The sequence below is a fragment of the Scyliorhinus torazame genome, chromosome 10 (assembly GCF_047496885.1).
Source record: "Scyliorhinus torazame isolate Kashiwa2021f chromosome 10, sScyTor2.1, whole genome shotgun sequence".
Taxonomy (NCBI): Eukaryota; Metazoa; Chordata; class Chondrichthyes; order Carcharhiniformes; family Scyliorhinidae; genus Scyliorhinus; species Scyliorhinus torazame.
In genome coordinates this window covers 257379701-257406301 of record NC_092716.1, presented here as the reverse complement: position 1 = coordinate 257406301, position 26601 = coordinate 257379701, and the positions used below count along the sequence as shown (strand labels likewise).

At 43.2% G+C, this 26601-nt stretch overlaps 1 protein-coding gene across 1 annotated transcript in view; it reads left to right on the top strand.

The window, feature by feature from the left end:
- zdhhc13 (zDHHC palmitoyltransferase 13) overlaps positions 1 to 25965 on the top strand; it is a 65989-nt gene extending 40024 nt beyond the window's left edge. The window contains exons 9-17 of the mRNA XM_072466718.1: positions 2347 to 2480; positions 5998 to 6102; positions 11589 to 11709; positions 12372 to 12434; positions 15115 to 15208; positions 15631 to 15714; positions 18349 to 18506; positions 21996 to 22090; positions 23719 to 25965. Coding sequence (XP_072322819.1) covers positions 2347 to 2480; positions 5998 to 6102; positions 11589 to 11709; positions 12372 to 12434; positions 15115 to 15208; positions 15631 to 15714; positions 18349 to 18506; positions 21996 to 22090; positions 23719 to 23857 — 993 coding nt within the window. The 3' untranslated portion in view covers positions 23858 to 25965. The remainder of the gene's footprint in view (positions 1 to 2346; positions 2481 to 5997; positions 6103 to 11588; positions 11710 to 12371; positions 12435 to 15114; positions 15209 to 15630; positions 15715 to 18348; positions 18507 to 21995; positions 22091 to 23718) is intronic.
- The last annotated feature ends 636 nt before the right edge of the window (positions 25966 to 26601 follow it).

Here is a 26601-nt window from a genome sequence, read left to right as displayed (position 1 = left end):
CTGGTCCTTTTGAGGACAAATCCGAGACAGAGCTCGGTATCTCGCTTCTGTTGAGGACTTGGAAAAAATGCAGTTTATAATCTGGCACACCACTCAGCTATTACTTTCACCAAAAGAATTATCCAGGTGATACACTTTGGGAGAAGAAACGGGACAGGGGAGTATGTAATGAATGGTAGGACACTAGGAAGCTCAGAGGATCTTGGGGTACTTGTTCACAGATCCCTGAAAGCGGCAGAGCAGGTGAGTAGGGTAGTTGAGGCATATAGGACACTTGCCTTTCTCAGTCGTGGCATAGAATATAAGAGCAGGGAGGTTATGTTGTAGCTGTACAGAACGTTGGTTAGGCTACAGCTGGAGTACTGTGTGTCGTTCTGATCTCACTATAGGAAGGAGATGGTTGCACTGGAGGGGGTACAGAGGCGATTCATCAGGATGTTGCTTGGGATGGAGCATCCGGACTATAAGGAGAGACTGGGTAGGCTTGGATTGGTTTCTTTAGAGCAGAGAAGGCCGAGGGGGATATGATTGAGGTGTATAAGATTGAGGGATTTGGACAGGATAAATAGGAAGTAGCTGTTTGTGGGGTCAATCACTAGGAGGCATTGTTTTGGAGTGAGGGAGTAGAAGATTCCGAGAGGATTTGAGAAATGGTGAGAATCTGGAATGCACTGCCTGGGAAGGTAGTGGAGGCTGAAAACCTCAACCGTTAGAAAGCACTTGGATTCAAGTGCTGGTAAGTGGGATTAGCACGAGATTAGGGGTAATAATTGTCAGTGCAGATCCGAAGGGCCATAGGACCTTTTCTGCACTGTACGACTCTGTGACTCACCCAGCACAGTGATTAGCACTGTTGCTTCACAGTGCCAGGGTCCCAGGTTCGATTCCAGGCTTGGGTGACTGTCTCTGCGGAGTCTGCACGTTCTCCCCTGTGTCTGCGTGGGTTTCCTCCGAGTGCTCCGGTTTCCTCCCACAGTTCCTGAAAGACTTGCTTGTTGGGTGAATTGGACATTCTGAATTCTCCCACAGTGTACCCGAACAGGCGCCAGAGTGTGGCGACGAGGGGATTTTCACAGTCACTTCATTGCAGTGTTAATGTAAGCCTAGTTGTGACAATAAAGATTATTATTATTAAGCAAGCACAGATGTCCTGGGACTTTCACTTGTTCTCCGCACCGACCAACCTCTGCCACTAGATGGAGCCTGGTCACTTCAAACCAGGCAGTTGGTGAGTGCAATCTTCATATTGCATTTGTACTGTGTTGCTTTTAGATTTTTAAATTTATTTTATTTGAAAGGTTATTCCACTTAGGAATGTACAACATTTCAACTTAGAATGTTTTAATGTGTTTTTTTTTGTCTGATGAGAGGTCCTAAAAAATCGAACTGCAGCTTGGCTTTAATGAGCAAATCTGATTTGCTTCATGTGGTTTCACTTAAGTTGCACTTTTCGGGCCCACTTATCCAATGAGACTTTCTCAAAGACTGGGCGTGGGAGGAGGAGTTAACCCCAATGCCCCGTCCAATATTTATACTTCAAAGAACATCACAAAAACAGATTATCTGGTCATTATCGCATTGCTGTCTATGGAAACCTGCTGTGTACAAACAGGCTTCATGCAGCAGTGACAGTGCTTCAAATGTATGACTTTGGCTGTAAAAGTGCAAACACACGTCCACCCTATGGCCATGAGCGGTGCTGTATAAGCACCTTTCATTGCCTATTTACTGTTTAACCTACTAATCTTTGACTCAAATCCACCGTGGCCTTTTGCTTTTCAACTCAACGGAGATGAATTCTTCCAGTTGAGCATTTTAACACGCCTGATTTTTCCTTGTCCTGTTCCACAACTGCTCTAAACCTAATGATGTTGTGTTCACTGGTTTCCAAACACTCCTCCACTGTCGCATGCTTCAGTTATCCCATTTGAATTCTCCAGAATGAGATCCAGTGCTCTCTTTACCCCCATTGGAATGGAAACATGCCGATCAAGCAATTTCAGGAAATGTTGGATAAACTCAGCAGGTCTGGCAGCATCTGTGGAGCGAGAAACACAGTTAACGTTTTAAGTCCGTTGACCCTTCTGCAGGACTCAAAATGTTAGTTAGCTCTGTTTCTCTCAACACGGATGCTGCCAGATTGGAATTCATCCAGCATTTTCAGCTTTTATTTCAGGATTCCAACATCCGCAGTATTTTACTCTTATTCAAGCGCGGTTCAGATATGCCTTCTCCTCTTTGCCCTTCCCAGTGTATTGTCCCTATCTACATTAAGATATTCAAGAAAGGAAAATTAATGCAATGCAATAAAAATAGTTATTGATTGAACTATTTCTTGAATCGTAGATTATCCTGTTGTTTTTGATGGCAGTGGCCGTGATCTGGGTGACAGGCTACATAGCCGATATGGAATCTGACTCCTGGCTTCTGAAAGGCATATTATTTGTTTCCACCTGGCTCGTAATACAGCTTATGATAAGGTAGGTACCTATGCCTGCTCACTTACCTCAATTCTCTAATTGCCACTAGAATTCACATGTACACAATGTAATATAAGTACATTTAGTCCTTCTGTCCCTTTCTCATCACCACCACTAATTTTAGACAAAATTACCTGATGGTGTTAGGGTGAGGCTGCTACCTTATCTTGGTTGAGTGCTCCTGCATTGGGCATGAGGGGAGAAAGGAGTGGGCAATGGGGCGAAGGCAGCAGTGTTCTGACCCTGGTAGCTGTCCAGTGATACAGAGTATAAATGCACTTGAGTAAATAATGAAAAATAACATATACGGGTTAGGCTCAGCTGTCATGTCTTCACCTACCCCCTCCAGCTCTTGACCCCTTCCACTGCCACCCTGCTGATTATAACGCATGTGGATATATGAATATGGGAGAGGGCGGGGGAGCAATACCCCAACAAGGGCAGGAAAATAGTGCAACAGCTTGCAATATTCTGAAGGATAGTAGCTACTACAAGCTAACTCAAGTAATGACAAAGCTAATCTCTCTTTATTTACAAATGCTTTGATTTTACAGATATGTTTTAAAGGTGAAAAGTGTTTTTAATGTTTGAGATGTGAGAAATCCAGGATCCTCTGGTTAGATCATACTGACTTGCTGATTGTAAGGTTTATTATGAATCAGTGAGCTGGCTGTACACTTAATATTCTGCTGATCTCATTTTCGCAATGACTTGAGTAAAGGACAGTCTGAGCAGGGGAGCACAGCTGAGGGGTTTAGCAGATGTGCGTGTTTGGCATAATGTGCTCCTGTGCTGTGATTTGCTTAACAGACACTAACAATTGCATTGTTTTTGATTTCACAAATCTGTATATTTTATACATTGGTCAATCCACTCTGTATAGGGACAGAACATTATCTTGAACTGGTATTACACTACCCTGGGACATTGCAATGGTGAGGTTGATCTGCCATAATGCAGGACTTTAACAGTCAGCATTTTGAGTCTCTAATCGACTAAAAGGCCTCTTGGTCCTTATTGTAGGGAATTCCATGAGTGAATGGTCCCCACAGGACCCATGTGTCAACCAGTACTGAAGTTTCTCAATTCAGATATGGAAATGGGTTGTTTCAGGTTGCTCATTGAGCTGCTTGCTGACAGATCGCGTTAATATTTTTTTTCTTTTCTTTTTTAAAATAAATTTAGAGTACCCAATTCATTTTTTCCAATTAAGGGGCAATTTATCATGGCCAATCCACCTACCAGCATGGTAGCACAAGTGATTAGCACTGTGGCTTCACAGCGCCAGGGTCCCAGGTTCGATTCCCTGCTGGGTTATTGTCTGTGCGGAGTCTGCACGTTCTCCCCGTGTCTGCGTGGGTTTCCTCCGGGTGCTCTGGTTTCCTCTCACAGTCCAAAGACTTGCAGGTTAGGTGGATTGGCCATGATAAATTGCCCTTAGTGTCCAAAAAAGGTTAGGAGGGGTTATTGGGTTACGGAGATAGGGTGGAAGTGAGGGCTTAAGTGGGTCGGTGCAGACTCGATGGGCCGAATGGCCTTCTTCTGCACTGTATGTTCTATGTCTATGTTCTATGTACCATGCACATCTTTGGGTTGTGGGGGCGAAACCCATGCAAACACTGGAAGAATGTGCAAACTCCACATGGACAGTGACCCAAAGCCGGGTTAGAAACTGTGACCTCAGTGCTAACCACTATGCTACCGTGCAGCCCTTGCTGACAGATCTCATTGCTGGCACCAGATAAATAGCTACCTACTGAGAGCTTGAAATGCTAAAACAATGCATCTGGAACAACCGTGGAAAATAAATTTGAAAATTCGAATGATTCCCATAGTGTAGCGAGAGAGAAACTGTTTTAAAGTGCAACTTGGGAGTTTGGTAATTTTGATGGTTGTGCTGTTGCAGGAACCTTTGCTTTCAAAACCTTGCTTGTCTTTTTCTCTGTCACACAACCAGAAGAGGGCAGTGAAGTCCCTCGCCTGCATGTACCAACCTCTCCCGCAGTACATCCAGACCCACAGATTTCCCTTCCAGATACAAATCTCGCACCCCCTCCAGCCCCACCTCCCTCCACTTCCCATACACCCCATCACCTCACCATCACGTTCGCTGCCCAATAAATTTTTGGGGGATAAATTTAGAGTATCCAATTATTTTTTTACAATTAAGGGACAATTTGGCATGGCCAATCCACCTACTCTGCACATCTTTTGGGTTGTGGGGGTCAGACTCACGCAGACACAGGGAAAATGTGCAAACTCCACATGTACAGGTGACCTAGGGCCATCATCGAACCTGGGACCTCGGCGCCGTGATGCAGCAGGGCTAACCACTGCGTCACCGTGCTTCGTGCCCAATAGTGCAGCAGGTTTGGGAGCGCCAACCCCCCTTTCTGCATCTGTCTCTTTACCCTCTGCACCTTCCCCGCCCATACACACTCTGAGATCACCGTCTCCAATTTCCAAAAGAAGACCTTCAGCAGAAAGATCGGGAGGGCCTGGAAAACAATCTGGAACCTTGGTAGCGCATTCATTTTCATGACCTGCACCCTCCCTGCCAGCATCAGGTGCATTGTGTCCCATCTCTTGAAGTCCCCCTGATCTCCTCCACCAACGTTGCAATTCCACTTGTGCACTGTAGCTCATTCCCTCATCACCTGGATCCCCAAATACCTAAACCCTTCCGTAGCTACCTTTCCAGCACCCCTAGTTAACCCCCAGCCTCGCCGCGTTCACCGGCAATACCTTGCTTTTCCCAACGTTCAACTTATACCCCGAGAAGGCACCAAACCTGTCCAGTATTTCCATGATCCTACCCATAATCTCCAGCGGGTCCGACACAAACAACAACAAATCGTCCGCGTACAACGACACTCGGTGCTCCCTGCTCCCACTCACAATCCCCCTGCCGCTCCACTGACCCCCTAAGAGGTATCGCCAGGGGCTCAATCGCCAGCGTGAACAGCAATAGTGAACATCCCTGCCTCGTACCTCTGTGCAGCCAAAGTTTTGTGAGCTTGTCCCATTTGTGACTGCACATGCCACCGGAGCCGCATACAGCAAGCGCACACATGCCGCGAACTTGGGTCCAAACCCAAACCTACCCAAGATCTCAATTAAATACCTCCACACCACCCGATCAAAGGCCTTTTCTGCATCCATAGAAACAACACGGGTAAGGATGGCAGATTTCCTTCCCTAAAGGACGTTAATAGTGAACCAAATGGTTTACCACCATTATTACCATTAAAATACCATTTTAATTACATGTTTACTTAGTTGAATTTAAATCTCACAACTGCTGCACTGAGATTTTAAGTTGCGTCTCTGGATCATAATACCCGGCCTGAGAAATACGACTGCACTTAAGTAAACACTGAAAGACCATAATTGAATTGTGAAATCCTAGTTCTGCCAGGGCGAGACACATTCAGGAGGATAGGATTGAAAATTACCAGAGGAAAAGATGAGCAAAAGATGCCATTTGTTACTTAATGATGTTTTTTTCTCCCTCTAGGCGTTTTATAAGTATGCAGACATATAGCTACATTCCATTGGCGTTTCTGACGGCTTCACTGTTTTGGATGGTCATCACATGGTTCATACGGTTCTTGCCTGATATCCTTTTTCAATATAGGTGTGGAAACCATGATTTGAAAGTGAAAGTAATTTCATTCATACACAACATGAAATAACTTAAAGTCTTAATGTCTGTGTGAGTGATGTGCTTTGCACCTAAACAAAGTATCACTATTCGATTGATCACACTAGGGAAAACAAGTACAAAATAATGTTCGGGGCGATAGCATGTTTGCCTTTAGTTGCATGACCAGTCCAATGCTTTTGAAAAATGAAAATCGCTCATTGTCACAAGTAGGCTTCAATGAAGTCACTGTGAAAAGCCCTTAGTCGCCACATTCCGGCGCCTGTTCGGGGAGGCTGGCACAGGAATTGAACTGTGCTGCTGGTCTGCCTTGGTCTGCTTTAAAAGCCAGCGATTTAGCCCAGTGTGCTAAACCAGCTCATGGAGCTGATGTTGAATGTTCCCAATAGTAAAACTCCCATCTAGACTAAAGCTTATATTTTTGAGTTTTGAACACATTAATGAAATCAAACAGAAAGACATGGAAGAAAGAACTTGCATTTATTTAGTACTTTTAATGAATAAAAAATGTCCCAAAGCACTTCATTGCCAATGAAGTGTTGTTTTCCAACAGGAACGTCCTGCCTGCCTCTGACACCAGCTAAGTCACTACTCACCAAGTATAGCTATGTGAAGTGAGCCAATGTTGAATCTGCAACTATCATGGAAAATAATTGACAAAATTCAGATTTCTTCTATAATGGGTACAGAGTTAGCACTGTTGCCTCACAGCTCCAGGGACCCGGGTTCAATTTTTGGACTTCAGTGACTGTGTGGGGTTTGCACTTTCTCTACATGTCAGCGTGGGATTCCTCCGGGTGCTCCGATTTCCTCCCACAGTCCAAAGATGTGCAGGTTAGGTGGATTGGTCATCTAAATTGCCCGTTAGTGTCCAGAACATGTGCGGCATGGTAGCACAGTGGTTAGCACTGTTGGTTCACAGCGTCAGGGACCCGGATTCGATATTCAGCTTGGGTCACTGTCTGTGCGGAGTTTGCACGTTCTCCCCGTGTCTGCATGGGTTTCCTCCGGGTGCTCTGGTTTCCTCCCACAAGTCCTGAAAGATGTGATTTTAGGTGAATTGGACATTCTGACTTCTCCCTCAGTGTACCCAAACAGGCGCCGGAGTGTGGCGACTAGGGGCTTTTCACAGTAACTTAATTGCGGTGTTAATATAAGCTTACTTCTGACACTAATAAACATTACTTTTATTGAAAGGGTAAGGTGGGGTTACGGGGATAGGGTGGAGGCGTGGGCTCAAGTAGGGGGTGCTGTTTCCAAGGGCCGGTGCTGACTCGATGGGCCAAATGGCCTCCTTCAGCACTGTAACCTCTATGATGATGATGAATGTGTTGACCTGTTTCGTGCAATGACTCAGTGTCGTCAATATCACAATGCAGGAAACATGGCAGCCATTTCTTGCACGGCACATTACCATAAAGAGCAGTGTGATATACCAGTAGATTTTTTTTTTTAAGTGATGTCGATTGTAGGATAAATATTGGCAAGAACACCCAAGAGAGCTCCCTCGTGTTCTTCGAAATAATGCTGTAGGATCCATTATGTCAATTGGGAGGAGAGAAGGATCCTTAATGTTTTGTCTGAAAGTTGGCACCTTCAACAGTGTACCATTTCCGCAGAGGGACAGTGGAGTATCATCCTGGATTATGTGCTCAAATCTGGAGTGGGAAAGAGTACTCCCAATCATAGGGCTAATAACGTAAAGACTTCCAACTTGTGTATTTCCACTGATACATATCAGAAACTTAATGATGACCAGCTCAAATCTGGGGAAGTTTAAAAAATGTTTGCCACCTCAATGCTCCCAGTTCAGAAGGTTTATAATTTAATGTATTTTTTACAACAATTTCATTGCAAAAAAAACCAAAACAGGTCTGTGTTATCAGGACATTTGAATTTTATCATTTACTTTGCAAAATAATTGGAGATACAGCATTTTCCCATTTCACATACTCTGCACATAGCTGCTTCCATGGTTCCAGTAATGAGATCTGTTAGTAAAGAGCACCGTGCATAGCTGAAAAACTTCAGTGTACTTTGACATTTGAAAGAAGCAAGAGGCCGAGGCCACCCTCTTCTCTTTCCCACCCCCCCCCCCCGACACACTTTATGGAAATCCAAAATATGAGCTTCACTAAAATGTCTGCTTTCAACCATTCCCTGAAAATCCCTAAATTTCAGGACTAGAATATTACAGCGCAGTCCAGGCCCTTCAGCCCTCGATGTTCGCCGACCTGTGAAACCACTCTAAAGCCCATCTACACTATTCCCTTATCGTCCATATGTTTATCCAATGACCATTTGAATGCCCTTAGTGTTGGTGAGTCCACTACTGTTGCAGGCAGGGCATTCCACGCCCTTACTACTCTCTGAGTAAAGAACCTACCTCTGACATCTGTCCTATATGTATCTCCCCTCAATTTAAAGCTATGTCCCCTCGTGCTAGACATCACCATCCGAGGAAGAAGGCTCTCACTGTCCACCCTATCCAATCCTCTGATCATCTTGTATGAATATTTTAAATCTTATTTAGAAATATTTTCTAACCACATGAAAATCCTTTTTGTGAAATTGCCGGTGTGTTACTGTGATGAGACCAGTCAGCAGACTGTCTACGATTCATGCGATCTCCAGGAGATGATCTCTTCCAGTTAGATTTCACCGAATAGCATTTTAATTTTGAGAGATTTGATTGTCATTTTAAGCAAATTTGCAGATGTAACAACATGGTAAATGTGGACTGGAACCACAGATATTTATCCAGCTGATCATTTGGAGGTACAGAACTTCAGTATTCCTGAAAAAGACACATACTATCCAACTTTTCCGTCTTGCCCTCATAAGGACAGTTTGTAAAAATGCCAGTAGTGGGAACAACAATTTATACTGGACGAGAAGAGAGTGCTTATTGATTGGCAAGTGGACTCTGGTAGAGACTTTGCCATGGATAATACAGCAGGTCACAGTTAACTACCAAGCTTTTGTTCTAATTCAGACCAGACAGATCGACTCTGATTGACCAAGTCATTGCCAAGGGAAGCGAACCAGGGAATGGCTGTCAAACTTTTGTTTAGTTGAAAAAGATGCAATTGTGGACATGCTCCTTTCACCTGCAAAGGGCAAGGGCCCTATGTGCGAATGTATGGAGCTTCTAACATGTATAGGTGAGCCACACTGAGAGTCCAATTGATTAAATTGGTTTTCAGTGTTATTCTTGGCATGATCAGGGTTGTTTAGCAAGTGTTGCCCAATCACGGAATCACAACTAATGTTGGACACAATGTTTTGAGTTTTGCAAGCATGGGCTGGATGGGTGTGACTTCCTCTTTGCCTGTTGTGAACAGGTGAAAGGATGTGTTGTTTGATAAAATCCACCTGGTTCATTCCCCAGATGCCAAGTGTCAGGCCAGACAACTTCACGTAATGCTTGCCGGGGGCCAGTTGAACTTTGATAGTCTGTAGTTCATACCTCCCCCTGCCTCTTTATTGCCCTCTGCGCCCCCAAAATGAATTGAGAGGAAGGACTAATGGGAAATTTCAATGTTATCTCGCAGTATCTACTCCTCTCTCGTCACTGGTGCTGCCTGACCTGCTAAGTGTTTCCAGCATTTGAGTTTTTATTTAATGAAGCTGGCATCATTCTTTTATATACATGGTATCTATAACTATTTCGATTGTGTTTTTAAAAATTCATCTGCATTCCCGCCTTTAACTTAAATTTAATTTTTAAAAAAATTTAGAGTACCCAATTATTTGTTTTCCAATTAAGGAGCAATTTAGTGTGGCCAATCCACCTAACCACATCTTTGGGTTGTGGGGGTAAGACCCACGCAGACACGGGGAGAATGTGCAAACTCCACACAGACATTGACCCGGGGCCGGGATCGAACCCGGGTCCTCAGCGCCATGAGGCAGCAGTGCTAACCACTGCGCCACCATACCGGCCTTTCCCGCCTTTAACTTGATCAAATTTGCATCTTTGGGGAGTCTCTTATTCTGGAGAAGCTTTGTCAACTTACTTTACGCCTGAGCTGCCAGGGAACCTTTAATGGGCTTTTCTTGCTGTACTGCCACATGCTACGTGTCGCACAGACCAAATGCAAGACCTTTGGCTCAAAACTTTGAAGTTTTTTTTAAATTGTGGGAGTCAGCTGGCTCTTCAATAGTGTCACCGCTCTGCATAGTGAATTGTACATTTCTAGTACATAGCCTTGTTATTGGGTTAATTGTGGATGTGTTGTAACTTACTGCTTTAAATTTAGAATTCTGGGGCGAAGTTCTCCCCAAACGGCGCGATGTCTGCCGACTGGCGCCCAAAAAGGCGCCAATCAGACGGGCATCGTGCCGCCCCGAAGGTGCGGAATGCTCCGCATCTTTGGGGGCCGAGCCCCAACATTGAGGGGCTAGGCCAGCGGCGGAGGGATTTCCGCCCCCACAGCTGGCGGAAACGGCCTTTGTTGCCCCGCCAGCTGGCGCGGAAATGACATGTCGGGGCGGCGCATGCGCGGGAGCGTCAGCGGCCGCTGACAGTTTCCCGCGCATGCGCAGTGGGGAGAGTCTCTTCCGCCTCCGCCATGGTGGAGGCCGTTGCAGAGGCGGAAGGGAAAGAGTGCCCCCACGGCACAGGCCTGCCCGCGGATCGGTGGGCCCCGATCACGGGCCAGGCCACCGTGGGGGCAGCCCCCGGGGTCAGATCGCCCCGCGCCCCCCCCCAGGTCCCCGGAGCCCGCCCACGCCACCTTGTCCTGCCGGTAAATAGGTACTCTAATTTACGCCGGCGGGACAGGCAATTTATTGGCGGGACTTCGGCCCATCCGGGCCGGAGAATCGAGCGGGGGGGGCCCGCCAACCGGCGCGGCCCGATTCCCGCCCCCGCCCAATCTCCGGTTCCGGAGACTTCGGCAACCGGCGGGGGCGGGATTCACGGCGGCCAACTGCCATTCTCTGACCCGCTGGGGGGTCGGAGAATGACGCCCCTGATGTCTGTGGTTATTGGTCATATCGGTTAAGTTTGTACAATATGTTAAGACCAATGTTTGGAGTTCCTACCTTAGTCTTGGCACTGGTCCAAATTTGAATCTTTTCATTCTAAATTTCCATCAGACAAATTTTATTTTGTTTCTCATCCTCTTTCGTTTGTGAATATTTCTACCTGGTTTCAGTGTGACTTTAATCATCAAATCATGTTGCTATTTTTGTTTGGTGTCCTATTCTTTTCCTGCTGCAGCTCCTGGTATAGGATGCATAGGATTTAAAATATATTTTATGAATTTGACATGGCTCTTTAACCCCAGGTGCCTGGAATGTTTGATTTATCAGGATCTGGTCTTGTCTTTTCCAAGCCGGGTGTTTTCTCAGTGTTGGTGTACATAACTCACAACACAATGTAAGACTATGTTAGTATTTAAGTACAATGACATTTCCTTAACCATGAATGTACATATGCCTGAATCAGATTTTCAGATTCCATTTGCCCTCAGCATTACAGGCTGCATTTATTACTTTTATAAAACCTGGACAGCAGGGCCTGGATACCTCCAGGTTCCAGAGCAAGAACAAAACAGGGTAAAGACCACTTGAAAATCAACCTTTGTGAGACCTTGCTGTCTTCTAGCTAGCTCCCGCATTTTTGTGATTGCATGCTTACACTCTTTTTGCACTTGCTTTGCTTTTTCTGTCTCCCTCTGCTCCCCACCCCCTCCCCACAACACAACGTGTAAGACTCGACAGATTTATTGTTACTTTTTAAACTTCAAGCATTGTGGAAAAGACAGCAGTTGCCTCAGAAACACTTAATTTCAGCTGAAACTAGCGAGGCTGCCAAAATGGCGAAGAAAAAGAAAGATTTGTACCTGTCTCGTGCCTTTCAAATCTTGAGTGTCCCAAAATGCTTCACGGCCAACTAGTTACTTTGTAAGTGTGACAGTTGTGAAATCACATGCGGCACTGAAGAGAATTGGTACACAGCACTAAGTCCAACAGTCAGCAATGAGACAAACATTGAGCTATGAAACCCAAGCCTTCGCAGTAGATGAGACTAATATTGCTGCAGTTAAAATATTGGTAAATTATACTTTTCACCAGTCTGTCATAAAGCATCTGAATCTTTTTTGTTCCAAAAGTGTGAAAAACCTAGTTCATGTCCAGTGCTAATTTCTGAAGAGTTGTGTCTAAAATCTCTTGAATTTATACACGTCTTGCATTAATGTTCCTATTTTATTTTTCAGACTATCGTGACACTTGCAGAAGCTGATTGCTTAGATCCAAGGGTCTTCTGTACTAGGTGTCTTGTAAGTGATGATCAAATAAATAGTTAAGCTGCTAACAAATTGTTCATTTTTCAATAGACTTAACCTGCTCTATGTAATGCAATTTGTGTTTCTACCAAAAAGTAGCAGAGTAGCAAATATGCAGACAAATGGTTTACATTTGTTAAATTAATTTCTTAATAAATCTAACCTCTTGATAGAATTGACAACTAATTAATTATATTGTAGACAGTCTGTTATCTTTTCCTTTTAAACTATTTTTCTACAAATTTTCTCCTCCCTTACCCCTTCCATCTCTTCTCCATTGAGTTTGTGCTTGGAGAATGCTCTTCAGTATCTCTGCAATTTGCCATTTTTTTGGGTTAGGATCAGCTCAATCACACTAGAACTTTTTTAATACAGCCGCAGTATAATATTTGAGAACCTATTTTTAGACTATTGTGATACTTCACGCTCGTATTGCTCTCAACTGGCTGGAATGAAATGAAATGAAAATCGCTTATTGTCACAAGTAAAGTTACTGTGAAAAGCCCCTAGTCGCCACATTCCGGCGCCTGTTCGGGGAGGCTGTTACGGGAATTGAACCGTGCTGCTGGCCTGCCTTGGTCTGCTTTCAAAGCCAGCGATTTAGCCCTGTCTACTTATGTAGTGTTACCTTAGAGTTAAATAAGAGACCTTGATCATCATACTAGCTTCCTGGAGTTATCTTGGAGTCATAGAGTTTTACAGCACAGAAAGAGGCCCTTCAGCCCATCATGTCTGCACCGGCCATCAAGCACCTATCCAAATCCCATTTTCCAGCGTTTGGTCCGTAGCCTAGATTGTGTTCTCTTAATTTCACATAACAGAAGAAATGCTGTGTCAACCAGTAATTTAGACCATGAACTGTGAATTAGATTTATTAAATGTGAAAACTAATTGGCAGCATAAAGTCACTGAGCCAAGGATGAGAACTTTCTGCCGTTTGGCAGAATTCTGACTTTTGGACAATGAAATTCCACCCTTTGCGATGTTTTTCCGACCTCTGAAAACTCTTATTTGAAATATATCACATTTGCTGATTCTGTAGCCAAAAGGGGACAGACTGGCTATTGATTCTGGCAGTATGTGTGCGATCAGTGTGCCTGCCCCTGGACGCCTGTGCAATGTGCTGATAAATGTTTGTTGGACGTGGTGCAAGGGCACAAGCTGCTGGGTGAGGAGGGAGCAAATGTGGCGTGTGAACGTCACAAAGCGCAGATTATGTGGACAGTTCTAAGATTGAATATGGCCCGGAGTTTGGGGGAGGCAGGCAGGCAGGACGTCCCTGAGCATGGCTGCTGACTGCAAGGAAATCGGCTGACTGGCAGCATTGATCCCTGTGACACCACTATTTACAACTGAATGTGAGCCATTTATCCCTACTCTCTACTTCCCGTTAGATAACTAATCCTCTATCCATGCTAAATGTTCCACCTTACAACATAAGCTCTTATTTTGTGTCGTGACCTTAGATGTGCTACCTTATCAAATGCCTTTTGGAAATCCAAGCACCCCACCTCTACAGGTTCCCCTTGAGCATCATTAGTTGTGAGTTTGCACATTCTCCTTGTGTTTGCATGGGCTTCGTCCCCACAACCCAAAAGATGTGCAGTGTAGATGGATTGACCAAGGTAAATTGCTCCTTAATTGGGAAAAATAAATTGGGTACTCTTTTTTTTAAAAAAAATTAAAAAAAAATTTTGTTTTTTAAAGTATACTTGAAAGGATATTCTCACCTTGTCTGCATGAGTCTCAACCCCACAACCCCAAAGATGTGCAGAGTAGGTGGATTGGCCACGCTAAATTGCCTCTTAATTAGAAAAAAATGAATTAGGTGCTTAAAATCTTTTTTAAAGTATACTTAAAAGAGTAAATTTGCCCTCCTTTCAAGAAATCTCCTTTAGTCAATTAAAGTGTCAGTGTGTTTCATCAGCTAGATTCAGTGTGTAGATAATTTTGATAGATATCAGCAAGTACTTCTGGTGAGACCAGTTAATGGCTTTGCAGTTTAAAAAGAAATGGAATATTGCTCAGACCAACCAGTATCCATGTGTAGCTCTGTCATTGAGGCACACAATTTTCCTTGCAATTAAATAGCCAACAACAACTACCTCGACCACAGAGAAACCAGCCCTACAATAAACAACATAGAGAATGATCATGTATACCTCAGAAACAGCTCTCAAAAGACTCGAGACTCAAAAACAGCTTCTTCCCCACTGTCACCAGACTCCTAAATGACCCTCTTATGGACTGACTTAATTAACACTGCACCCTGTATGCTTCATCCGATGCCAGTGCTTATGTAGTTACAATGTAAATGTTGTGTTGCCCTATTATGTATTTTCTTTTATTCCCTTTTCTTCTCGTGTACTTAATGATCTGTTGAGCTGCTCAGAGAAAAATACTTTACACTGTACCTCGGTACACGTGACAATAAACATCCAATCCAATCCAAATATTGATAGAATTGTGATGCAACTATGTTAGTAATCCAACGTTATCAAATTGCACCTGCACTATCTTTTTACTTTCTCATTCTTAAAGTCGTACTTGTGATTGAATTACTTTGTTGTCAATGTGATCTATTACCTCAGCTCCCCGTGAAGCCTTTTTAAGCTAGCTATCAGAAGATCCAAAAATAGATTTGTTGTACTGAGAAATGTTTGTTGATTTTCAGATCCGCAAACCCCTTCGTTCCAAACACTGTCTTGTTTGCGACCTTTGTGTAGCCAAGTATGACCACCACTGTCTATGGATTGCAAGTTGTATTGGTGAGTCTTTGTTTTGCCACAAGATCTTCGTGCACGAACCAATTGGGCACCTCAATCGGAATCAATTTTGGAAGTAGTTTAAATTAAAACTCATCCGTCAACCTTCAGACAGAGGACCGTGATGAGGTGATGGAGCTTCCACTTGATGACTGAGTAAATCTAATTACACTGTTTTCCATAAAACTGTCTTGAGGCGTTGATTTTTTTTTGCCATTCTGGTGCAGATGTTTTGGATCTTTTGATACTTGGAAATTAATTTCTGTGTACAATGTTAAAGGTTGTAGAAAGGGAAGAAAATTGTGCTGTAATTATTGCTAAGAAATATTTACCCAAGGCCTCAAAGGCATAGCAAACTGCTTGGAATTAATTTCACAGTCACACATCTTGATTTCTTTCATCGCAGATTTTACTTTTTTGAACAGGTGCGTGGAATCAACGGTATTTTGTTGCCTTCCTCTTTTTCCTGTTTACAGTAGTTATCTGGATGGGCTATGGAACTATTGTATGTAAGTGTCTTTCTTCAAGGATCTTTTTCTTTGCCATTTATCATGCCTGTTAATTTAAAACATTGAATTAGATTACCGTGCAATGTGAATTGGTGCCAATTTTCACATTCAGAAGAACACTAGAAATAGGACACAAAATGACAGGAGGCTATTCAGCTCTTCAAGCTTGCTCCGCCATTCATTATGATCATGGCTGATCATCTCCAACTCAATACATAGATACATAGAACATACCGTGCAGAAGGAGGCCATTCGGCCCATCGAGTCTGCACCGACCCACTTCAGCCCTCACTTTCACCCTATCCCTACAACCCAATAACCTAACCTTTTTGTTTGGACACTTAAGGGCAATTTATCATGACCAATCCACCTAACTTGCACGCCTAATGTTGGCACAGTTAGCACTGCTGCCTCACAGTGCCTGGTCCCGGGTTCGATTCTGGTCCTCGGGTCACTGTGTGGAGTTTGCACTTTCTCCTCATGACTGCGTGGGTTTCCTCCGGGTGCTCCAATTTCCTCCCACAGTCCAAAGATGTGCAGATTAGGTGGATTGGCCATCAATGTGCCGAGCTATGGGGGTAGGGTGGGCCCTGGGTGCTTATTTGGAGGGTCGGTGCAGACTCGATGGGTCGAATGGCCTCCTTCTGCAATGTAGGAATTCTCAGGATTCTATTCTATGGATTATTGTTGGTGAGAACTCAGTAACGATAATGCTTTTGAATGACATGGGGAGTTGGTTATATTCTTTCTTGATGGAAGTGACCATTGCCTGGCACGCGGGTGGTGTGAATGTTAATTGCCACTTATCAACCCAAACCTGGATGTTGTCCAGTTCTTGCCGCATGCAGACATGGATTTCTGCATCTAAAAAGTTGTGAATGGTGCAATGAACATCCCATTCCTCATCTTGTGAAGCAGCTGAAGATGTTTGGGACTGTGCCACCCTGAGGAACTCCTGCAGCAATGTCTTGGGACTCTCAATATTGACCTCCAATAACCACAGCCATCTTCAATTGTGCCAGGTACGACTTGAGCTGGTGGAGAGTTTCCCCTCTGACTTCAGTTTTGCTAGGGTTCATTGCTGCCACACTGGCGAATGCTGCTTTAATGTCAAAGGCAATCACTCTCCCCTCACCTCTGAAATTCAGCTCTTTTGTCCATGTTTGAACCAAGACTGTAGTACGATTTGGAGGTGAGTGGCCTTGGTGGAACTCAAACAGACCATTGGTGAACAGGTTGTTGTTGAGTAAGTGCTGCTTGGTAGCACTGTCTACAACACCTTCCATTACTTTGCTGATAATGGGGCAGTAATTGGCTGGATTGGATTTGTGTTGCTTTTCGTGGACAGGGTATATGTGGGCAAAATTTCTACATCATCAAGTAGCTGCCTCTGTTGCAGCTATGCCAGAGCTGCTTGAGTATGAGCCCAGCTAGTCCTGGAGCACAAGTCTTCCTCACTACAGCCAGGATATTGTCAGGGCCCAAGGTCCCTGCTCCATCCAGTGCCTTCAGCTGTTTCTTGATATCCCGTGAAGTGAATCAATTTGGCTGGAGACTGACATTTACGATGCTGAGATCTCAAGAGGAAGCTAATGATGAATTTTTGGCTTTTGGCTGAAGATTGTTATAAATAGTTCGGCCTTGATCTTTTTCACTAATGTACTGGGCGCCCCCATCATTGAGGATGGTGATGATTTTGGAGCCACTTCCTCTGCTGAGTTGTTGTCCAGCACCATTCTCAACCAGATGTGGCAGCACTGCAGAGGTTTGATCTGGCCCGTTGGCTGCCTGGGAATCTATCGTCCTCAAACTAGAATGTACTCAACGACTAAGTGTCCACTGACCCCCTCTGGATGAAGAAAATTTCTCCTCATCTTAATCCTGGATGGCTGATCCCTTATCCCGAGACCGACTCCAAAGACTCGCCTTTTCAGCCAGGCAAAACTGCCTCTCAGCAAAGTCTTTGTTTTCGTGGCAACATGCCACAGTGCATTATCACTGAGTTAGCCTCAGTGATATATAATGTTGGCTCAAAGACACTTGTCCTGCCAGTGATCAAGCACCTGCTTCATATTAACGTGGCTGTCATTTGGCTATATTCTGCATGAATATTCCAGAATAATGTGCTACAGTATATGGTTTGAAGTTTCATGCAGTAGCTTTATCTGGATTTTGGCAGGAGCAGTTTCCCCTGAGAATACTGATTGTTCATGCGTTATCTGACCTTAATATGAGATCTTAATAACTAGCCCTCATAGAAATTTAAAAATCCTTAAAGTATTTACAGTTAAATTCTGAAATAGACCCAATAGAATGAAAGTGAAGTCTCACCAGCTAGTAATTACATGTGATTATTGAGTCAAGGCTGGGTATACAGGAAAACTTGTAAACATTGTAAAGCAGGGGCTGGTTTAGTACAGGGCTAAATTGCTGGCTTTTAAAGCAGACCCAGGCAGGCCAGCAGCGCGGGTTCAATTCCCGTACCAGCCTCCCCGAACAGGCGCCGGAATGTGGCGACCAGGGGCTTTTCACAGTAACTTACAGTAACTTCATTTGAAGCCTACTTGTGACAATAAGCAATTTTCATTTCATTTTCATTCCAGCAAATAATCAAATATTGTTTTACTCCTGTAGACTGGTCTTTACATTGTACTACTAGCTATGAGAAAGATGGACTATGGCTGTTCCTGACCCAAATAATTTCGTGTTCTCCATGGATAGTTTGGATTTTTCTACTTGTGGTGTTCCATTCTTCCTGGGTGACATTCCTCTTATTAAATCAACTCTATCAGGTAAGATAGCACTGCATTAGAATTTAGGCATGGAATTGCATTTGTGCAACAAGATGATGCAATAAGTTGTCCTTCAGCATGGTGCAGAAAGCACAATGATTAATACTGAAATATTTGTTTTTTTAAAAAGGGAGATGTTGAGTTAACCCTTCTCCAAATAGCATTAGCTGAAAATTCTTAATATGCATTCATATACATTTCATGAAAGTATTCTGATGCAACCCTTTATCATTTGAAGAATTGTAACACCAAATCAAATGAACTCTCCACTTCCCAAATAAAAATGTGACGTGATTAATATTTTAAAATAGCAATGATTTAACTTTTTTTGCTTCATTATGATACAAAATCAAGTTTGGCAAAGGATTTGCTCAAATGATTGGTGCCTAATTGATGTCTGCAGGTTTTAGGGTACTTTAGCATTATGGAAACACATTCCACCATTAAATCTTCAAGGATGGCCAAGTCTAAATGGCCTAAAGTGTATGGCAAAACATTAGCTCTTACTGAAAACATTTTGGCAGTTGCCTGCAACTTCAGATTATGTTTTTAAAAAAAAATTTTAGAGCACCCAATTGTTTTCCAATTAAAGGGCAATTTAGCATGGCCAATCCACCGACCCTGCACATCTTTGGGTTGTGGGGGTGAAACCCACACAAACACGGGAAGAATGTGCAAACTCCACACAGACAGTGACCCAGAGCCGGGATCGAACCTGGGACCTCAGTGCCGTGAGGCAGCAGGGCTAACCCACTGCGCCACCGTGCTGCCCTCCAGGTTATGTTTATTAATGAGGACACTCTTAACTGTTACGTTCAATTCAAATTGCACTCTTCAGTGCCTTTTACAACTGGTACAGAATTGCTGGGGAAGATAAATATCCCACGCTACTTTGTTTACTAGGAGGCAGTTACATTCTTTCAGGTCACTGCCACTAGTCCGTTTTTGTTGGTTTTAATTTTCTCTATTCATCTCTATACTGCAGTCATTAGCCAAATACGTTGTTTATTGGGGAGAAAACATTGTCATTGGCCTTCAGATGCTTTTTCCAACTCTTGTTGATTTTCGCTTCCTGTTTATCAAGTCGGTAAATCAATAGTAGAATATCAGCCGCACCCACCTCAGAGTCCGGGTGGGGGGGGGTTAGCTTATAAGGAAAGATTGGGCAGGTAGGGCTCTATCCATTTGAGTTTGGAAGTTTGAGAGGTGATCTTACTGAAACAGATCTTGAGGGGATTTGACAGGGTGGGTGCAGAAAGGATTTTGCCCCTCGTGGGAGAGACTAGAACTAGTGGATGCGGTTTGAAAATAAGGGGTTGCCCATTTAAGAGGGAAGGAGAAGAATTTTGTTCTCTGCGGGTTGTGAGTCTTTGGAACTCTCTCTCCTCCAGAGAAGCAGGGTCAATGACTGTTTACAAGCCAGGGGTAGATAGGTTCTTTACTCACAAGGAAGTCTAAGGTTATTTGGGGCCGGCAAGAATGTGGAATTGAGATCACAATCAGATCAGGCATGCTCTTATTGAATCGGGGGGGTGCACGCTTGAGGGGCTGAATGGCCTAGTTCTCCTAATTTGTATGTTCTAATCATGATCACAGTTCCTGGACCTAAAGGTCCCACCTAAAGGTCCAGCCACGGGCAGCACAGTGGTTAGCACGGCTGCCTCGCAGCGCCAGGGACCCCGGTTCAATTCCGTCCTTGGGTGACTGTGGAGTTTGCACTTTCTCCCTGGTTTCCTCCCACAAGTCCAAAGACATGCAGGCTAGGTGGATTGGCCATGCTAAATTGCCCTTCGTGTCCAAAAGGTTCGGTGGGGTTATGGGGATGGGGCGTGGGCCTAGGTAGGATCGGTGTAGACTTAATGGGTCGAATGGCTTCCTTCTGCACTGTAGGGATTTTATTGTTCTACAAGCATGGACTTGCATATCACAATTTCATCACCATCAATAATGTATCCGTCTGGTTATCCAACATCCAGGACTCGAACAGAAATTTCCTCCGGATAAATATTGGGAAGGCTGATGCCATTGTTTTTGCTCCAAACTCTGCCAGTCTGTTTGCAACCTGCTTTGGCAACAACTTGACTTCAGAATTCTCAGCCTTGATTTCAAATCCCTCCATATGGCCCTGGTCTGCCCCATCTCCTTTGTCACAACAACTCTCCGGTGTCTGCGCCACTCTAATTCTCTACCTTGTTTCCTCTTTAAAGACACTCCTTAAAACGTAACTCTTTGACAAAGGTTTGGTCACCTGACCTAATATCTCCTGATGTGGCTCAGTGTCACACTTCACTTTATATCGCCCCTGTGAAGCACCTTGAAACCTATCGTCATGTTAAAGGCACTATATAAATGTAAGATGTTGCTGACTGATCTTTTAAGCCCTGCTGTGGAGGTGTCCTTGATTTGGAAATCTGAAGCCATCAATACAAAAATTGTAGCCAGTCAGTGGTTATGAATGTCTGAATTAAAACCTAAATTTTGGCAAGTACAAAATGACCAAATTGCTGCACTTAAATTACCTGTATTCCAAGCACACATTTTGTTTCTTTAATTTCTAACATTAATGTTGATTGTTTACGAGAACACGGGATAGAAACAGGAGTAGACCGTAAGGCCTATCGTACCTACTCCACTAATTATAAACAAACATGGCTGAACTTGTGCTTTAATTCCACTTCACTGTTGCTGCCCACACCCCTTGGTTCCGTGGGAGACCAAAACATTGATTATATTTAAGGCTGGAATAAACAACGATGGAACATCCACAACTCTTGGGGTAGAGAATCCACTTGTGAATGTATTGAAAAGAAAACCCGAAATGCAAAGAATATTTTCACCCTGATTGAAGTGACCTTCAATATCTTGCTGAAACTGTTTTCCAGTCTTTTAAGAAGCACGTATGAATATAAAGGACTCCAGGCCTCCCATCGAATGTGACCTGTGTGTCTGAGGAGGGGCTCATTTGTGTGCAAATTGAGAGCCAGTTTTTCAGCTTGCACCTGTCCCATGTTTAATTTCAATGCAATGTGCGATGTCCCCATTACTATTGTCAAACTAATTCATTGAAGTGGCATCAAAAAACAATTATTTTCTCTATCTCTTTAGTTCCACTGTGACCTGTGTGCCAGCTCTGTGCTGTGCATGGGCCAAGGGAACAGGACTACTGGAATCTGCCAATGCTCTCTTGGTCCAGGTCTTTCGGGTGCTGGCAGCGTGGGAAAAGTGTCTGTTTTTTGGCTGGTGGTTCCCCTGTGTAGAGCATTTAGGATTTGATCCCATGTAAGATGATTTCATGGCACACCGTCAATGCATGGCTGTGCACACAAGCCATGTAATTCAGTTGGAAATTCCAATTATCAGGTGCTGTTCTGCATTCCAATTATTTACTTAAATGGCTCCAATCATCTTTCGGATTAAACATGCCTTTAAAACGTCTGGGCAAATGAAAAATGTTTAAGAAAAATTAAAAGATGTTTTCTTTTCATTTAGACTTTCTACTTGGGCCTGACAACCAGTGAAAGGGTCAGTCTGATCAAACGTGCTCACACCGGTCGTTCTCTTGGGCTTAAGCAAAACCCATTCAAGTGAGTATTTTGCAGCAGAACCATCGCTGGAATAAACCAGCTCCAGTCCTTTCCAGTCGTAGATTATAATGCAGCAGTTTGGTCACGGGTAGGGAAAGGCAAAAACTGCCTGACCTAATCAGGTTTATGGCTGTGGTCAATGTTAACTTTTTTTTAAAGTTGCACGTGAAACTGGACCCGGGCCCTCAGGAGGCCATATTCGGGGTGTCGGACCAGTCAGGGTTGGAAACGGGCGCAGAGGCAGATGTTGTAGCCTTCGCTTCGTTGATCGCCCAAAGGCGGATCCTATGAGGGTGGAGGTCAACCTCTCCACCCTGTGCCCTGGCGTGGCGGGGGGACCTGCTGGAATTCTTAACGCTTGAAAAGGTCAAACTTGAACTGAGGGGAAGGATGGAGGGGTTCTACAATTCATGGGCGCTATTCATTATGCACTTTTGAGAATTGGATTACATCGAACATTTTGGGGAGAGGGGGACTGTATGTGTTAATGGTGACTATGGCTGATTCTGATTCCTTTTTGTCATTTGTTTATTTTAACATGCGGGCCAATGTCTGGGGTTTGGTGGGAGGGTGGGATCGTTGTTATTGATATGGGGATTGACATTACATTCATTACTGATTATTGTTTATTGTTGGGTATACATTTGGGAGAAAATGTGAAAAAGGAGAATAAAAAATATATTTTAAAAAACGTTTTAAAATAGTGAACTTGCATTTATGAAGCACCTGATCAGTTCTTGAGAACATCCCCATACTCTGCGACTATCCCAATACTCTGAATAGTGTCACGGGATATATAATAGTCAGCTGAACCTTTGGAAAAGTAGATTGATTTTCTGATTACCATCTCATCCAAAGACTAATAAGTCTCTCAGTTGCACATGCCCTCAGAATTGCACTCTATGCCATATCAAGTCCTAGAATGGAGCTTAAATCTGCTTCTAATTGGAGGCATAAGTGCTACCAATTGAGCCAAGCTGACGAGCTTATTCTAGCAGCTCTCCAGTGTCTCCCAGTTTGGCCGTCTATCATTTCCGGCCAACTATTGTTGACTGGGTGACTTCTGATGAATAGCTGTCCACCCTCACCCGAAAGCTCCTGGGGGAAGATTCTCTGGGTGTTCAGGTCTCCCTCCTGTTTTTGTGTTATAGTTTGTGCTTTACTGCCTCCAACCCATCTCCTCTGTTGCAAATTTATAATTAAAGTGCTTCAGCTTATGCACTAACTTTAAAAAATAAAAATAAAAAAAATTATGATGTTGCGCCTAGTTCAGGATCTTTAAGTTTAGACCATTTAGTAATGTGGCTCAGAAGATTGATAGAGCTGCCATGCAATCTGCCAAAATTGCCTTTGAAGTGACAAAATTCTAATGATCCTGAGCATAGTTCAAGCAATTTATCATTTTTATACATCTGGTCAGCTGTTTTTTTAAAAATCAAACAATAAAGACGACGGCCAAAATAAAAGACAGCAATAGCAGTATTGTTATCAGGTAGATCCATTGCCAACTCAGCCTTGTCAGTGGTGCCACGGGATTGGGGGGTGGCGTGACACATTTTCATTGATGGCACAGTTCATGCAAGAAACAAAACTGCGCTGGATGCTTAAATGTTCTTCATTGATTGCAGTCACGGCTGTCGCCAGAACCTGGTGGACTTCTTCCAGTGCCGCTGCTTTGGAATGTGCACACCGAATCGGATTGATTGGACTCGACAGTACAGCATGGACTTTGAGCAGCCAAGAGCAAATGGGTTTCAGTTTGTATGAGAAATGTGAAAATTGTAACTTTAATATTAAATGGATGTATATAAAGTTTTTGTTTTATGGTGGACAATAAGAACAGACTATTTCCTATTGTAGGATTCTGGAGCATCTCAGGTGATATGTGATTTTAAAAAAATGTTTGAGTCATGCACTTGACCTCATTACTAAGCTGAAAGGATATATTTGGTGGTAAAAACATTGGTCAAATTCACGAATTTATGGAATAATATTGTTTAAAATATAATTGAGGCTTTAAATTATTATTAAATTGTATACTTTTTTAACTGTTCGTTTTACAATGTTTGTAGTTTCTTGCCAGGGACAAAATGGCTGCTTTATCTGTAATTCGGGTTACCAGCTTTCTTGCAGTTTCATCACACAGCTTCTCGTCAACACTTGTCCTGTCCATTCAAATCTCCTTTTTCCCCCATTTTGGGTTTTATATTTTAGAACTAACTAATGTGTTCAAAGGAAATTGTAAAAACACTTCTTTTAATGTCCCCATTGTTTTTCTCCCGACTCACCCGCAGCAGTGTTCAGCAGATCATTCTTAGTTTCTAGATTCTCCAGAGGGGCGGCATGGTGGCACAGTGGTTACCACTGCAGCCTCACAGCTCCAGGGACCCGGGTTCAATTCCAGCCTCGGGTGACTGTGTGGGGTTTTCACGTTCTCCCCGTGTTCCCTCCGGATGTTCCGGTTTCCTCTCACAGTCCAAAGATGTGCAGGGTAGGTGGATTGACCATGCTAAAATTGCCCCTTAGTGTCCACAGTTAGGTGCGAGCGTTGGCCTAGGTGCTGTTTCGGAGGATGGGTGCTGACTAGCCGCCTCCTGCACTAGGATTCTGTGAGAAAGTGAGTGTCAGCTAAACACTGTAATCAAATCCAAATATTTGCAGGAGTTGACTTACAGCTGTTGTTCTCTGCCATAATTTCATTTGTTTGACAAAGAAATGTTTTTAACTGTAATTGCCCATATTTCTGTAACCTTACACTCCCTTAAATTTTCTCAAGAACCTAGCCTTACTCCTTCTGTCCTATTTTCAAACATAGAATGTGAGTTTCAAGCATAGAATGTGAGTTAAGTGTTGTCAAATTGACTCTGATAACCTGAGTATTTAGGTTCCTAGTCCTAAAGCTGATTTATTTGTCTAAACAAAGGAAATAACCTTTTCAGGAGAGGTACAAATTGTTATTTGGAACTAAGATATTTGATCATTACCATTGTATAAACCATTTGAGGTTTTTTTTACGAACTATGCATAAGAGCAACATTTTTTAACGTAATAGAGATCTGGAGAACCACAGGTAATGTCTGTGATCAGCAACTTCAATTTATATAGTAAATATATATTACACAAAACATCCCAAGGCACTTGACAGGAGTCATAGCAGGCAAAACCTGACACTGAACCACATGAGATTTTAGGGTAGGTTTTAAGGAATGTCTTGAATCAGGGGAGCATGGTGGAATGATTTAGGGGAGGAATTCCAGATCTTCGAGCCCAGTCAGCTTTTGTACACCAGTGATGTACAAAAGCCCAGAATAAAGGAATTGCAAAGATCTCGGAGGATTGTAGGGCTGGATGGGGTTAGAGATTTTGACAGATGTCAGACTTATTTTGCATAATTGATAGCATCAAATTAAGGCAAATGTCTGGAATGGAACCCCTCCTAAAACTGAGCACCTCACTTTAAATTATAGATAAATATCTGTTGGCTATGCAAAAGTGGAGTCTAATTGTTGTAATCAGGCATGACTCATGTATTTCTTAATGATTAAAATGTAACTGCTGTCTGCAAAGACTTGTTAGTGTGGACCAACTGTTTTGCGAATGAATGCAGATTCTGTACTCAATGATTTTATATTCGTGTTTACTTGAAATCATCTACACGGCTGTGACAGCATTGCACTTATGAGATGCTATTAAACTGACTTAATGAACTTTCAAGCATTTAAAGCACTGTCTTAAAGCTTTAAGAATGAGTTTCTGTCAATAATTTATAATGAATTAAATGACCCAGGACTAGATTGATTTGGACAACTTTAGAATATTTCAGAATACATGTATAGAAGTTTTAAAAATGCAATAAATGCAATCTTGATGCTTAATTCTTTTTTGATTTTTTTTTTTTTACAAATTGTAGCTCTCCACAGGTGGTAATGTTTTAAAACAAAATTAAATGCTGATTGGTTGCCCTGTTGTGATAGTGGGGTGAAACGAGAGTTCAAACCTGTGTTGACTGCCATTTGCAACTTAAAGCTCCCTTTACAATGACACAATTGCCTAAAGGATGGGGGGCCGTTTGTGCAGCAACACAATTTTTCCCTTTTGGCTGCTAAACCAGAGTATGTCCAGTTCCTGGACTTGACGGCTCAGCTGACTGAGGTTTATTTTAGAGCGCACATTCAAATTTAACCATCCACTGTGGTGTGATTCAAAACTGGAACCCAGAGCATTGCTCCAGGCTTATGGTTTTCCCAATTCAGTGACCTATACCACAAGGCCAGAAGAGCACAGTAGGAAAGGATGCCCATGGGGAAATTGAAGGAAAACTGCATCTTGCAAAACCAATAATCTAGTTTAAGAGTTTCTGCAATCCTCTTCTTTCATCAGATAATTGTATGTTGCTGTTCAAAATCTGAACCTCTGCTCGCATGACTAAGCTACCTGTTGATTTTCTTCATCCGAGCACACTAAAAGGCCTCTTCACATTGTCAACACAATGCGTCTTCATTTTGGAGTTC